Below are 16,152 nucleotides of genomic sequence, written 5' to 3' on the forward strand. Positions count from 1 at the left end.
TTGATATAATCTCTCCCTCCTTGCACAACATAATCAAATTGACTTTTCCAAGCACACGGAATAATCCTAAGGAACAATGTGTGCTCTCTCTGTCTCTCTCTCTCTCTCTGTCTGTGCTCCACCCTCAGTCTCATTGTCCCACAACTATGCTGCTTCCCCTGTGTAGTCAGTGCTTTCCAGTAAGTCAAGCAGGAATCTAGATATTCACTTTGTCATGTCTCCTCTTTGGATCTAAGGATATAATAATATTAAACATGATATTTAATATATAAGGTCTTATCTACTTCAACATACACAACCAAGCTTATTTTCCTAAAATGATAAACTCTTTGTGGTACAGTATAGTGAGATAAATTGTCTTTTTGTGATGGGAAAACTGGCCAGAGAACAACTTTCTCCCTGGTACTTATCCTTTCTTTACCCATGAATAAATTTACAGGATGTCAGGTTCCAATGACTTAGCTCAGAAACTAGTTTTATTTGAACATAGAGAGTTTTAACAAGCTTCAGTCTCCTTGCTGGAGTATATAAAACTTTTTTCATTCTCAGCTGACAGATTTAGTTACACACCAATTTAGTAATTTGCAAAATACAAACTTACAAAAAAAAAAAAGTGATGTCTTCTAAATAAAACCCAGAATTGAACATGAATGAAATTATTGCTTTTTCAATCTTGGACATCAACTCCAGGACCTTGTGCATGCCAGGCAAGAGCTCTACTACTGAGCTTTGTCCCTACCCTGGAAATTACCTTTACAGTTAAGTAAATGTTGAATTAAATGCAGTAGCATATTACTATCTTTATTTTTATTTAAGCCAAGTATGCTGTGGAGCAAAAAGTTTAAACATGCATGATCTAGGGCTGGGGAGATAGCTCAGTGGTTAAGCGCACTGACTGCTCCTCCGAAGGTCCTGAGTTCAAATCCCAGCAACCACATGGTGGCTCACAACCATCTGTAATGAGATCTGACGCCCTCTTCTGCAGTGTCTGAAGACAGCTACAGTGTACTTACACATAATAAATAAATCTTAAAAAAAAAAATGCATGATCTATCTCTGTTACATTTTAACAGGGATTTCAGAACATAAAACAATTTTCTCTATTTCCAAAATGTATATATTTTAACTGAAAAGATAGTATCTACAAAACAGTTTCTGTAACAAGAGACAAACTGGGCCTAGGGCTGGTCACTGCCTACAGTTCTAGCACTTGAGGGGCTGAGACAAAAGGATCACTTGAGCACAGGATTTCTAGAACAGCCTGGGCAACAGCCCATAACAACAATCCCCACCCCACCCCGACAGAAGCAGAACATAATAAAAAACAAACAACAACAACAACAACAACAACAAACTCCTCAGAGCCAGAAAGATGGTTAAGAGCCCTGGCTGCCCATACGGAGGACCCAGGTTTAATTCCTAGCACCTACAAGGCGGTTCACAGCCATCTATGACTTCAGTTCCAGGGATCCAACGCTTTCTTCTGGCCTTCTCTGTGGGTACTGGGCAGACACTGGTGCACTGACTTACATGTAGGCAAAACATCTACCCAGGTAATAAATAGTTAGCACAAAAACCTCAAAAGCAACATTTGTACAAGCTATTTATTAACATTATAACAAGAAGCCAATTTTCCTCACAAAGAATCTACAAGATTTAACACCTTAGGATTCTTGAGTACAACCAAGAAAGTGCTATACATTAGGAAACACCTCACAATTCTAGACAAGCACTGAAACTCAAAGAACTGACTTTTGACTTAACAAATTTTGAAAATATATTTAAAAAAATACTCCCTAGTCGTTGTTCTATGAACAGTTGTATGCTTTCTTAAACCAAGTTCAAGGGTCACAATGCTCTGTGCTTGCAAGGGACTGCAGATATGGGCATCCTTAGTCATCTTCTTTCTCAATATAAGTCTTTGCGTTTATCCGCGCCATCTGTCTGGCCAAATACCTGTCTCTAGCTGACATCACAGTTTCCTCATTGCTCCGTTTTGCAAACTTGCTCACAGCCTCAGGGGGCCTCTCTTGCTCACTGCCCTTCTCTGGCCTTTCCTCTACCAGTCTGTGTTTTGTTGCTAGTGATGTTTCAGAACGAGAGGGCTTCCCTTGTTCCCCTTTGTCTTTCTCCGTGTTTCTCAATTTGCTGGATCTTTCCTGGTCAAGGTCGTCCTTTGGTCTAGACCGGGGGCTGCTTTCCCTTCTGTCTCGATGTCTTTCTGAAGACTGCCCACGTCCTTCTGGCTTCTCCCTCTCTCTGTGCTTACCACTGTCTTCACATCTTTCCCTCCTTGCTTTCGTGTGCTCTTCTTTTTCTTTGCTTTTCTTTTCTTTCTCACTGTATCGGTCGTGATCATTCCGTTGTCTATCTCTTTCTTGTTCCCTTGAGGAATATTTCTCCCTCTTCCCTTCTCTGTCCTGTCTTTCTCCCTGTTCTCGTCCCTTCAGTTTATCTTCTTGTCCATGCTTCTTCCAGTAGTGATCTTTATGACTGGCCTCTCTGTGCCTATGAGAACTCTTTTCTTCCCGGTGGCTGCGGTCCTTGTGACAGCTCTCTTGGTCTCTAGACTGCCTGTCCTGGTGCTCATGTCCTCTTGACTGGGAACCTCGTGAGTGGTGCTTGGTCCCGAGCCCCCTTTCCTCACTAGATGATCGTGAGTGATGCTTCGGGTGTTTCATGGAGGCGCCGGTGTCTTCTCCTCTGGACCTGACCTTATGGTCTCCCCTTTCACCATCCTCACTGCTCTCATCGTCAAAATCACTGTCAGCATCTGGGTTTCCCTCCGCTTCCTCTGCACCCCTTTGTAGAATGCAGTTCTGCTGTGGTGGTCTGCTCTCTGAATTTGTTTCATCAGGGTAACCCCTGAGCTTCTCTTCTTTTATTACAGTCCTAAAAAAGAAAAAAAAATTATGTAAGTCAATGCTATTTTATTAGTTGTAGAAAAAAGAATGCTCACGTTAAGTTTTCTCAGTACAACTTGATTATATGTACTATCTGATCGTCCAATATTAAAAAGTAGTGTCTATTTACCTTTTAAATTAGCGCTTCCAAACAGCTGAGAACATGTTTTAACATGACAGAAGTAAAATAAAGAACACAGCCCTTCTCTCTTAGGCCAGCAGAACCTTTAGGAAAGGGTCTGTACAAGGCCTCATTTTTCTTTCTAGTTCTAGACAGAGAATAATTTGGAAAAGTAAGGTATGCCCTGGATCTAGTATCTATTTTATAAAATGAAGTTCAAGTTGTAGCTGTCTGACTTCTCATTTTGTTCTTTAAAAAGTTCTAGAAATACATGAGAATAATTTCCCACAGAAAACAGTACTAAATCTAATTTTAAATATTACTAATTAAACTTTGCCAATATTAGAAAGGCACCACCAGCCTGACATACATGCATCACAACAAAAAAGAAATCTGTGAATCTTCCTGGCTGCTGCCATCAGTAAGTCTAAAATTATTGTGTATCAACTATACTTTTCCAGCTGTGTAATTGACTCATTGATAATACTTACATATGACTGCTTTTTCCCAGTTCAGGTAGATCGGATGCAGTTAAGCTCGCCAGTCATGTGTTCTAAGATACCCATATGCCCTCTGCAAAGTCTCCCTTTTACATCCCACTATACTGAACATACATGGATGGCATAATTACCTTAGTGTTCCTATAATATCTTATAATTTTATCTAAAAGTCTTCTAATCTTTTGCTTCCCAGATCAGAGATGGGTAACAGAAGTGTCTATAGACATGGTAGTATCTACTAATACCTACATTTGATTAGTCAAAATTGGCAGCATAGTACTTGAAATGTAGAACTAAGAATACAATTTTAGATTTTATCTACTTTTAAGTTACAGCAATATGTGACTACTGCTAACAGGGAAGTCTTAGCCTCTAATTTGTGAATCTGACCTATATGGAAACTGGGTTCTAATCATGAAAATAGGCCACTTTTATATTATATGCTATCTATTGATCATGTAAAATTATATGCTGTATGACTCAATACTTTACAAATTTCTCCTTACTTCTTACGGTAATTGAATATACTGTAGCTGTCTTCAGACAAGCCAGGAAAGGGATCAGATTCCATTACAGATGACTGTGAGTCACCATGTGGCTGCTGGGAACTGAACTCAGAACCTCTGGAAGACCATCTCTTTAGCCTTGCTTTGTTTCGTCTTTAAGGCCATACATAAGGCCCATATTCAGAAATTTTATACACTAAAATGTTTTGATGTAAACTAATAATTTTTTTGTGAACTGTAGAATAAAGACCATGTTGAACAGAATCTCAGGTTTTTAACTAGAACGCTACTCATTTCATCCAATCACATCATTTTGGCTAACAATACAATACACACGCTGTACCCTTCTGTTTCAAGAGTTTAAATAACTCCCAAGTCGTCACCTCAGACTGTCAAGATATTCTTCTTCTTAATAGCCCACCTCTTACCTGGCTTCACGAAAGCTGGATTTAGGAACTGCCTCCTCACCAACTGCTTGATTTAATAGATGCCGATAAAATCCACTGAGATCTTTCTGCTTGGTCACATCCAAATGTGCTGGGAAGAAAAGCAAAGGCAAACTGAGAATGCGGACTCAGTGAAGCACAATACAGCTTTATCTTACGTATGCAGAGCATATATCATACAAAGATGTGCAAACACTCTCAAGAGCAGGAGGCAGGGATGACCTCTCAATGTTTTTTTAATTGATCTGTCTGTCTACATGCATGTAGAGCCCACTGGAGTTGGCTCTCTCTTGGCATCACATAGTTCCCAGGGATGGAGCTCGCTGTCAGACTTGGTGGTAAGCTCTTTTCCCTGCTGAATCATCTCTCTGGCCCAGATACAACCTTACAGATTTAGTTTTCTTTCACTTGAAGATGAATAGCATTTGACAATTAAATTACTGATAAGTTCACAACATATTTTGATCTTGAGAAACTGACCACGAGAGCACTAAATTCAATGGGTAAAATATGTCTTAGCTCTGATTATCAATGAGATTCTTTTTCTAACTGTCCAGTTAATGTTAAACATATTTTCATCCCAGAATATGTAATGAGAATTTAAAGTATATATGTTTCTGGCAAATGTAATGTTATGCCTTTATATTTGGAATTTCAATGACAATGACTTATAATGATAATAGTTTAATAAAATAAGCACGAAATGAAAAGCCTAATAGAAATAACAGTGACTTAAGGGTTCAGCTGTGTTTTTGTGTTGCATCCTGACACATACATGGTATCTTGAAGTCACACACACACTCTGCTCACAACAGTGTAAGTGGCAGGAGACTGCAGGTGGCTCAGACAGGGGTCTACTGCAGTGCCCCACTCGCCATACCTTCCAGAGCAGCTGCCCTCTTTTCTCGTTCCTCCTCTTCAGCTCTCTCTTCAAGTTTCTTTTTATAAGCAGATGTCACAAATGCCTCTTTATCATCAAATTCTCCGTTTTCCATCTCTCGTTCTCTCTGTATTTTCTTTTCCATTCTCTTTTCCTGCTCCTTTTTCCTGATCTCGACTGCTTTTAGTAAGTTGTGAATATATTTGGGCTAGGGGAAAAAATTATTTAGGAAAGAGGGAAAAAAAGACACCTATTAGTATAGAAATGTCGAATGTAAATAGGTCTGTCTTTTCAAAACTCAGAATAAATTTGCTAGCAAAATTACACTAAAATTGTTGCTACTAAAAATTAAGTATAGCAGAGAAAATGATGGTAGGTGCACACTTGGGTTTTGTTTTTTTTTTTTTCCCCTTGGTTTTTCGAGACAGGGTTTTTCTGTGTAGCCCTGGCTGTCTGGAACTCACTCTGCAGACCAGGCTGGCCTTGAACTCAGAAATCCACCTGCCTCTGCCTCCCATGTGCTGGGATTAAAGGCGTGTGCCACCACTGCCCAGCAGGTGCATACTTGTATCCCAGCCCTTAGGAGTCAAGGCAGGATCAAGGCCACCAGTCTAACATCCAGGCCAAGGCAGGTAAGGGATACAGACACCACCCTCCCCCACTGAACAGACCAGATTTGGCCTCAGATTCATGGTGCTGGGATTATAGCTGTGAGCTACCATGTCTAGTTCTTAGTTTCCTTTTAGTTTATTAAGATAATGCATGACACAGTCCAAATTCCTCTTTAATTTGCTATATACCCAAGGATGTCTGACTTCTTCTGACTCTTCTGCCTCAGTCTCCCAGTGGCATAGGCCACTAGGCCTGGCTCTAGAAACAGGTATTTTTGGAAACAGGTGCTCATTCACTATGTATCCCTGCTGGCCTTGAACTCATGCCCACCCTCCTCTGTCTCTTGAATACTGGAATTTACAGTGTATGCTACTATGCCTGCCTATTTGATATTCTTAATTCAACAAATGAATGAATCAGAAAACAAATCAGGAGCAGTATAAATCTAATTGAAATACTGAATTGCTAAAGAAAAACTTCAAAAAATCTGCAAAGGTTTCAAGGTTAAAAAAATAAATAAAAACACTAGATAATTCACTTGACTACTGCTAGTATCTCGACTCTAAAAATCAAATCAATAACTTAGAACCAAGAACTCACCACAATAACTAAAATTTTTACTGAGGTCACTTTCATTCATAAATAAATAAATAAATAAATAAGCAGTCACGATGAAAGCACAGCACTAACCTTCCGATCCTTCCCCGGAGGCAGCTTGGGGTTGTTTTCTTCCTTCTTTTTCTGTATCTCATCATAAACGCTGTCATACTCATACACAGTGGAGTCTTCTGCAAGAGCTTTCTGAATCTCCAATTTGGTCTTTACAAAAAGGTAAATGTTTAAAAGATACGAGTCAGTCAACATGAATTAAAAGTCTTTTTGAGAAAGGCTGAGAAGCTAGAAATGTATCTTAAAACACCGTCCCATGACATCTCAAGGCAGGAGATATGAATGTAAACTCTACAGTAAACCACCTGCGTTTGAGCCCTGGCTCCTCTTACTCTGAGCAGCTTTGCTTCAGTCTTTGTGTGCTTTACGTTTCCTCACCAAAGAGTAACGATCAACTCTCTCCTAAGTGGTGATAACTTAATAAACTTAAAACATCTACAGTCAGTCTGGCAGGTAGTAAGTGTAGAATGGATATTAACGATAACCTCTTCACTTACAATTATCCACATCAGAAGTTTACAAAGTCAAGGCAGCATATTAAAGTCTTACCTAGAGCCTAGGAAGCTGGCTCAGGGCTCTTGCAGGGGATCTGGGTTTGATTCCCAGCATGAGCCACAGGTTGGCTCACAACCATACACAGCTCCAGCTCCAGAACTCTGATGCCTTTTTCTGGCTTTTGAGGACATCAGGCACGTAAGTGACTCACTCACTCTCTCTCTCTCTCTCTCTCTCTCTCTCTCTCCACACAAATAAACACACAGAAACAGGCAAAACACTTATACATTTATAAAAATAAGTAACTTACTTAAACAATTTCAGAGCTAGCTCAACCCTATCTTAAATGAAGCCATTTCTGAGATTTTTTGGGGGGAGGGGTGGCCTGGGGGAGGGGATTTGGAGACAGGGTTTCTATGTGTAGCCCTGGCTGTCCTGGAACTCACTCTATAGACCAGGGTGGCCTTGAACTCGCCACCACTGCCCGCCATTTCTGAGAAATTTAACTTTTGACATTGTGTTTCTTTTGAAAACACTGTAGTTTTCAACTCTTTTCTTTTTTAGATTTCTCTTATTTCATTTTATGTGTTTTGGCTGCAAGTATGTCTGTCTGAGTACCACGTAGTGCCCAAGGATGCCAGACAAGGGAGGGCAATCCCCCGATACAGTTACATGTTGTTGTGAGCCTCCATGTAGATATTGGAACAGAATCCTGGTCTTCTGTTAGAGCAACGAGTACTTTTAACTACCAACCCATCTCTCCAGCCTCCAAACTCTTAATAGTATGTTCAATGTTACTACCTTTGTACTGCTCTACAAATCATTATCTTTTGCTCCAGCTAATTAGTTTCTGAAATGCAGAGCCGTACACATTTACTTTTATTTATTTATTTAATTGCTATATGGCCTTGTTTACTATGGATGCTAAGAGTGGTCTTTTTTTTTTTTTTTAAAGATTTGTTTATTTTATATATATGAGTACACTGTAGCTGTCTTCAGACACACCAGAAGAGGGTATCAGATCCCATTACAGACGCTTGTGAGCCAACATGTGGTTACTGGGAATTGAACTCAGAATCTCAAGAAGAACAGTCAGGGCTGTTAACAGCTGAGCCATCTCTCCAGCCCAAGAGTGGTTCTAAGAGAAAGGGCGATATAATCATTCAAAACAATCAACCTGGTAGCCTCAGGTTTCTTTGCAGTGCTAAGAATTGAACCTAGGGCCACTGTCACTGAGCTACAGCGCCAGTCTGTCCTGCATTTCTATACTGAGCCCTCAGAATCTAGAATGGTGCATATCTAAATGAATAAATTGTATCTGGAATGTTGTTAAAAATACCAAGAATCCCACATTCCGAATTTCTCAATATTCAGAAAATGAATAATAGTGAATTTCTACTCCCTCCACAAACTAGCTAAGAGAATCCAAAGAGGAGAAATATTATATAGTTATCACCAAAAACCATCAACAAACAGCTGGAGGTGCTTGGTGAGTAATCACGGCACTTGGGAGGTGGAGGCAGGAGGTTTAGGAGTTCAAGAACAGAATTAGCTACGTAGTGGGCTCCAGACCTGCCAGGGCTACATACATAATGACGCCCTGTCTCAAAAAACAGGACCAAATTATACAAGTCCTTTGAGGTAAATACACAGCTTTAAAGAATTGTATCAGACAGGGCAATCAACTATAGAACAGATTTGTGCATTCTTCTAAAAAACTGAAGAGGAGGAGGGGCTGGAGGGCAGCTCAGTGGTTAAGGCTTACTGTTCTTGCAGAGGACCCCCATTTGGTTCCTAACTCTGACAATTTGGCAGCTCATAACCAGCTGTAACTCCAGTTTCAGGGAACCCAATGCCCCTGGGCTCCTGGGTTTTTACTCCTACCCAAGGATATGCATACACAGACATCCACCTCACACATAGTTAAAAATAATAAAAATAAAACCAGCCAATTATCTTTTACGGTGTTTCTGTAGAAATTGTGAAAAGCTGGCAATAGTCAGGACATATTACAAGCCCTGAGGACAACAGTCATTATGGTTCCTGAAAATGGCTACATTACTGTAACATTGGGAAGCATTCTTGTAGGATTTTTAATTAAAATTTCACTGTATCTAATTCTAAGAATTTAAACTTTTAAGAGTTGGTACAACTCTTTCATGTAAACTCTTACATGTAAATACAACACCAACAAAAACCTCTGAAAAGAAGCTGGTTAGATGGCTCAGCACATGACACCTAGCCTGACCACCTGAACTAACATGGCAGGAGAGAACACACTCCAGGCCGAGTGCCTCTGGTCTCCACACACATGCCATATCATACTCTTGACCCACAAGTTAAAAAATAATGTAATAATCTTTTAAACTAAGAAGAAAAAATAGCTTGAAGAAAGCAGTATGAAGTAATGAGCGGTGGTGCACACCCATTACCCCAGCACTTGGGAGGATGAGTCAGGAGCATTGCAAACTAGGCCAGCCTGGGTGATAGGCAAGACCTTTCTTCTAAATCTCACACACCCACCCACCCACCCACCCACCCACACCCACACACACACACACCCCTAGGGCAAAAGAAATGGCTCAGCAGGCAAAAATGCTCTACTTGTGTTTAATCCCTGGAATCCATGCCAAAACAAAAAAAAAAACCAGACCTGGTAGCATAAACCTGTAATCCCAGCAGTGTTGCAGCAGGATGGGAGGCAGAGACAGGCAAATAGGCCGGAAGCCAGAGTGAGCAGCAGAGCGGCAGAAACTAGAAATACAGATGGAAAGACTCCCCAGCATGGTGGCTGGGAGAACCAGCTTCTGCCCTCACCCTGCAGCGGCACCCCACCCCCGACATCTTTAAAGGAGAAATAATCTTACAAAGTGTATATATTACTAGCTCATTCTTTAAGTCCTAACAATCTTGGCATTATTAGACATTTTTAAAAGATAATTATACTAAAATAGTATATTTAATCATTACAAACAGTATTTTTCCAGTGAAATAGGTAAAAGACAAATGTCAACATAATTCAGGTCCAAATAAAAAAGGAAAAGGGGGAAAAGATATTAAAGCATCATCGATTCCCTAGCTCATATTTTCCTTACAATTTGGTAAATGCAATCATACCTCATGGTAAGCGCTAGTGTGGGAACAGGAGGAAGCAAAGGTAGTGAGAGTGGGAAAATGGCAGGGGCGGGGAGAAGGGTGCACTAGGCCCGCACTCTCAACTAAGTTCACTCCGTTCACTGCACTGTACTCAGTACAATGAAAGCTGAGGCTCACTGTTATAAAGGAGGAATCTGTCAGAAGCACTGCTGAGTTTTCAGGTAATGGATGTATGATAGGAAGAAGTGCTCAAAACCACTGGGACGCTCCTAATAGAACCACTGTTAAAAATGACCTGATGGGGGCTGGAGAGAGGACTCAGCAGTTAAGAGCACTGACTGCGCTTCCCAAGGTCCTGAGTTCAATTCCCAGCAACCACATGACATGGTAGCTCATAAGCACAGGATCTGATGCCCTCTTTTTGTGTGTCTGAAGACAGCAACAGTGTACTTGTATACATGAAATAAATACATAATCTTAAAAAAAATTTTTCCTGACCACTCACCCATTTCTTGGCAGATGAATTCTACATAACTGTGAAATCACTTTGACTGTGGATAGACATTTTTCTTCTTACAAGTGAGTTCCAAGCAAAATTTTATAAAGAAACAAATCCTAACAATCTAAACAACCTACTGTCAGACGGCTTTGTCAGTTGAAAGCAAAGCTGGCTTAATTTACACTCCACAATAAAAGACATAGTTATATTTTCCTTTGAAATTTATAAAGAAAGCCTGTAATCTCTATAAACTGAGAAGCATTTGACACTGTTTAAGAAATACAATGATTCCATTACATACATTATCCTGTTTTATCTCAGTACTAGGTACCAAAGCACTTGGTTAACTGCATTTTTTTCTTTCACCTCGTACCTGTTTCATGGCCTGCTTCTTAGCAGCTTCCCTCTGAAGGCTTTCGCTCACAGAAGTCTGTAAGACAGAAAAAAAGGCATTGCTTATTTAATTTAAATTCCTTTCCCAGTATCTGGTTGGCAAATGGTTCCTTACTTAAGAATTAAAAGTGAAAACGTAATACTAATTAAATTAACCCTAACCAGGGTCTTTTCCCTAAATATTAGGAGACAAATTATTTTCCATTATAATGCATCAGAACAGACTCTAAGACTAAGACAAAAAAAAAAAAAGCTGGTTGTTATTTGTACACTATATAGCTGAAATGAATAAAACAGAACAATGAGCTAAAGACATAATCTTTGCTTTAAGTGGTTGACAGGCATATGAAAAAGGCTCAGTATTACAAAGAACAAAAAAGTGTAAACTGAAGCTACAAGCTACCACTTCAATACAGTTAAAACATCTACTATCAAAAAGACAAGCCTGCGAGGATGTGGGAACAGTCTTTACAGTCATTTAGGGAACAGCAAGGAGGCTCAGAGTCCACCAGAAACAGAACTACACTGTAACCAGTAATCCTGCTGTTCCAGCCAAAGAGAATGGAGCCGGTGTGCTAAGTCACTGCCTGTGCTGTCAAACGTATCAGTCATCCAACCCAAATCTCCCTGTTAAGTGGCACTTTAAGTAAGACTTTTGTTTGTCTTTTGAGACAGCCTCACTACTGCAGCCCTGGTTCTCCTGGATCTTGCCACATGGACAAGGCTAGTCTTGAATTTACAGGAGTGATCTGCCTGCCTCTGCCTCCTCAGTGCTGGGATCACTATATCCAGTCAGATTATCAACTTAAAACATTCAAAGGATTAATACATATTTCCAATATATTTTATGTCTATCATTCTAATTAGTACAAAGAATGAAAGATTTCCCTCCCTTCTATAAATCAGAGAAAGCAACAATGAACTAAGAACGGGAAAAAATAGATTTCATACATGCATAAAATAAAACTATGATATATAACTACCGTCAACACTGAATCAGTGTGTAGTTTCTAGACTACAGAACATAAGGAAGAAGTTCAAAATCACACAAGAGATTCAGAGATCTGAGTTCCTGTTTCATACATGTGTCAAATTTCCCCACTTCAACATCTCTACCATTTAATAGTTCCTACTTCACAATATACATGTAGCTCAAGTCAGGGGGTGGGGTGGGGAGATAAATATGCTCAAACTACAAAATACACTCATTAGTTGATTACTAAAGCATAAGCAAACAAACAATTCTAATTCTGCCTAAGACCAGTTCTGAGTAAATTTACAAAGAATAATCATTAATGGTACCTTTTGGTTGAACCATAGAGTACTATTCTTTTTTTAAAAAATATTTGTTTATGTATATGAGTACACTGTAGCTGTGCAAGATGGTTGTGAGCCTTCATGTGGTTGTTGGGAATTGAATTTTAGGACCTCTGCTCACTCCGGTTGACCTCACTCGGGCACCAGATCTCATTATGGGTGGTTGTGTGCCACAATGTGGTTGCTGGGATTTGAACTCAGAACCTTCAGAAGAGCATTCAGTGCTCTTACCTGCTGAGCCATCTCACCAGCCCAGTACCATTCATTTTAAACTTAAGACGAAAATAATTTTCTCTAAGAGCCTTTAAAGATTTTATTTTATAAGAAAGATTATATATAAATATTTGGACCACCCTAAAAGTGAAAAAAAAAAAAACAAAACCCATACAAATACTTAAAAAGTATATATACATTTTCTGCCAAAAATCTTAAAAAAAAAAAAAAAAAAAAAGGTCTACAAAACCTGAAGGTTAACAAATGTTTTAGTTTAACAACCTTAGCCCCTAAGCAAGTAGGCTTCTGTCTGTCTATTCTGGTTTCAGATAAGAAAAATTAGCATTTATCCTATTAGCACATAATTCTAAGGGTTAAAGATAAATAATGCTGTCAGGTATGGGCATTGAGAACTACACAATTCAGAAGATTCTCCAATTTGATTTTCTTTGTTTATGCACTCTGACATTAAACCAATTCAAGCAATCCAATGTTTGCTACACTGGTCTAACGAGGAGACTTTTTCGCCACCATTTAGCTGAACTGTCTCCTGGGCCGTAATGATTAACAAGAGGCAGTTCTGCAAATGCTGCTGGTGTGCTCTCACCAAGAGGCTGTGCAACACTGAGAAACTTACAGATATGGGCCACTATATATATATATACATACATATATATATATATGACTATATATATATATATATCATAATCTTTAGCTATACCAAAGTTTTGCATTTGCATTTTATAGAAATTAACCTGTCCTGCGCCTAATAAGGTATGGGGGTGGGGGCTGCAGCAAGATTTATTGCCTTTTTCCTGAAATAAGAGTTTACCTACCCACATCCAAAATAGTTCTTAGCTAAATAAAAAACAGTTCAAGAACTAATACTTCTTTCCAAAAGGCTCACAGCTACGATCTGCTGTGTTGGGAACTCAAGAGATGAGAACTCCCTGTTCTTTTTTTAACTTAGTAATGGACAATTTACCATTTAGCAGTCCTGAGACTCGGCAATCTCTGTTATATGCTTAATTTACTTATATTTATACTCATTATTAATGCAAAACCTGTTTAGGAGTTGTGACAAGTGTGTGAGATTTTTCCTATGAACTGAAGACCAAGCTAATCCCCCTCATCTGTGAAATACCTACACAGAGAAGTTTGGCTTAGTACTTGTCAGGACTTAAAATTATCCATGGTTAGGATTTTGAGTACACGAGGAAGTCAAGCACACAAATTTATTTTATTAAATACTATGATATTTCAGTAGTGGAAATTTAACTTTAAAAAAAAAATGGCTTTACTGTTTTAACACTTTTAACATCACTTGAGGATCTTGCTGTGTAAAAGACACCATACTGGGCACTATTGCCAGTAAATAGAATCCTAGTAAGACATCTCTGCTCAAATAGATCATGAAATTATATAAACACACACACATGAATAAATCACTCCCAAGAAGTAAAATTTCACAAACTATCTGGGTGTGGTGGTACACACTGTTAATTCTAGCCCCAGTACTGGAAAGGCAGAGGCAGGCAGATCCAACGCCAGGCTGGTCTACATAGTGAGTCCCAGGACAGACAGAACTACGTAGGAAACCCCGTCTCAATAAAAAAAGGAAAAGTGTATTTTTTTTCCAGACTATATTAGGAGTGCTTTGATAAGGCCATTTCTCACTGAGCAACCAAGAATAGAAGATAACTAGTTACCTAGTTTTCTCTGAGAGGGATTTTGTACGAGCTCCTATTCTGTGCACAGCTGCTGCCTTTGTTCACTCTGTAGTATATATACTTGATTTTGACCTATTTCTGCTACATACTCTGGATTCTATTTTTGCTTACCTGCTTTCTGTTCTTAAAATCAGTCTTACACTGCAGTATGCTTTCATTCTAGATATAGTTTAATTTATTTACAATGTTTAGACTCAGCTGCTCAGCTTAGCTCTCTCTGCTGTACTGAAATTGCCTTGGTTATAGATTTCACTTCTAGCAACCTATCAACTTGACTTTACATGTTCCTGCTCTGACGTGTGTTTCTGAATGAAGTCTTTCATCCTATCCTTCTGAAGAATCGAGGCTTCCCTGCACCGATTTTTCTAAGCATCGGCTCATCAGTTTTGTCACTTTATCTCCTTCACTTGAATGAGAACCACAACTCACTTTATGCTAAAATAGTCATATAATTTTTTTTTAACTAGTTTCATGGGTTCCTCCATCTTTTTTTATTTTTGGATCGATCTTCACTGTGGAGCCCAGACTGGCCTCAAATATTCCATTATTCCTGCCTCAACCTCCTAAGGGCTGAAATTACAGGTATGTACTATCCTGCCATGCTTAGCATATTCTGGGGCAAGGGAAATGACTCAATTGTTCAAGAGTCAGTACTGGAGTTCAGAACCCAAATGCATGATTGGTGGATGTGGTGGCCCACCCATAATCCCAGCCTCAGAAGGCAGAGGCAGGGGTTCCCAGAGGGAACTAGCTGAATGAATAAGGTATAAAGACAACTCTGATGATTCCTGACATCCACCTCTGGCCTCTATACACTCACTCACACATGTACAACCATACCCATGTATGCCCACACCCAAGCAAATTCACATGCACGCACATTGTCATACATATAAAGAAAAAAATGGATAAAACAAACAAACAAACAAACAAACAAACAAACCTATACTGTTGGCTCATACAATCAGGAGGAGAAGTTCAGGACTGTGTAACTTTCTATGAGGTTGCTTTGTTCTGACATAGGAACGACTATTACAAGAGAAAGTACTCCCCAAGTATTACTGAAACTCATTCACCAAGGAATCAGCTAAAACTGTGCTCAAAAGGATGTTCTTATAAGAAAGGGAACAAGACTGGAGAAGTAATCAATAAAGAATAACTTAGCAAAATACAAAGATGAACAAATCAAAAGCTGGTCTTTTGAAAAGATTAGTTAAGTAAGATACTGTAAGAGCAATCAGAAAAATGAGAAGATACAAATGATGATAGATGAAAGTATTAAAAACTATCATGAATAGTTCTGTAAACAAATCTGAAAATCTAAGAAGTATAAATTAAAAACAGGCTAATAACCAAAAAATAAAAAAGAATCATTCTTTTTCTATAGCCTTAAACCCTCGAAGTTTTATAGATTTCTATTAAATTTTCAAGGACCAAACAATCCCCATTTTGTGTGTGTGCAAATGCACAAGTGTATACTCACCTGTATGGGAACGTCCAGAGGCCAGACAGTGATTTCTGGTGCTCTCCTCTGTCAGTGTCTGGCCTCCATCAGTCTCCACCTCAGTTTTTGAGATGGGTTTCATTCACTGACTGGTAAGCTCCAGAATTCTGCTCGTATTCATGCCCCAGCTCCGACTATAGGCGTGCATCGTCGACAAGAGTCCTGGGCATCTGAACTTGTATCCTCAGGCTCACACACCTGACTGAGCCATGTCCCCAGACCTCTCTACTTTTCTTACGTTTAATTTTTATTTTATGTGTATAGGTAT

At 39.2% G+C, this 16,152-nt stretch overlaps 1 protein-coding gene and 1 non-coding gene across 3 annotated transcripts in view; one reads left to right on the top strand and one right to left on the bottom strand.

The window, feature by feature from the left end:
• Window positions 1–448: 448 nt before the first annotated feature.
• The window catches only part of Nsrp1 (nuclear speckle splicing regulatory protein 1), a 33,505-nt gene continuing 17,801 nt past the window's right edge, over window positions 449–16,152 (bottom strand). Inside the window, exons 3-7 of one of the 2 annotated variants that reach the window (XM_021176836.1) lie at window positions 11,101–11,157; window positions 6,659–6,787; window positions 5,357–5,564; window positions 4,459–4,567; window positions 449–2,892 (exon numbers count right to left, since the gene is read on the bottom strand). In XM_021176836.1, the coding sequence (XP_021032495.1) occupies window positions 1,893–2,892; window positions 4,459–4,567; window positions 5,357–5,564; window positions 6,659–6,787; window positions 11,101–11,157 (1,503 nt within the window). In that variant the 3' untranslated portion in view covers window positions 449–1,892. The remainder of the gene's footprint in view (window positions 2,893–4,458; window positions 4,568–5,356; window positions 5,565–6,658; window positions 6,788–11,100; window positions 11,158–16,152) is intronic. The other variant, XM_029484041.1, reaches the window with a different exon arrangement.
• On the top strand, window positions 9,074–9,193 carry LOC115032675. The gene has a single exon (XR_003838304.1). It is a non-coding gene; the product is annotated as a small nucleolar RNA SNORA33 (small nucleolar RNA).

This window comes from Mus caroli, chromosome 11 (assembly GCF_900094665.2).
Source record: "Mus caroli chromosome 11, CAROLI_EIJ_v1.1, whole genome shotgun sequence".
Classification (NCBI taxonomy): Eukaryota; Metazoa; Chordata; class Mammalia; order Rodentia; family Muridae; genus Mus; species Mus caroli.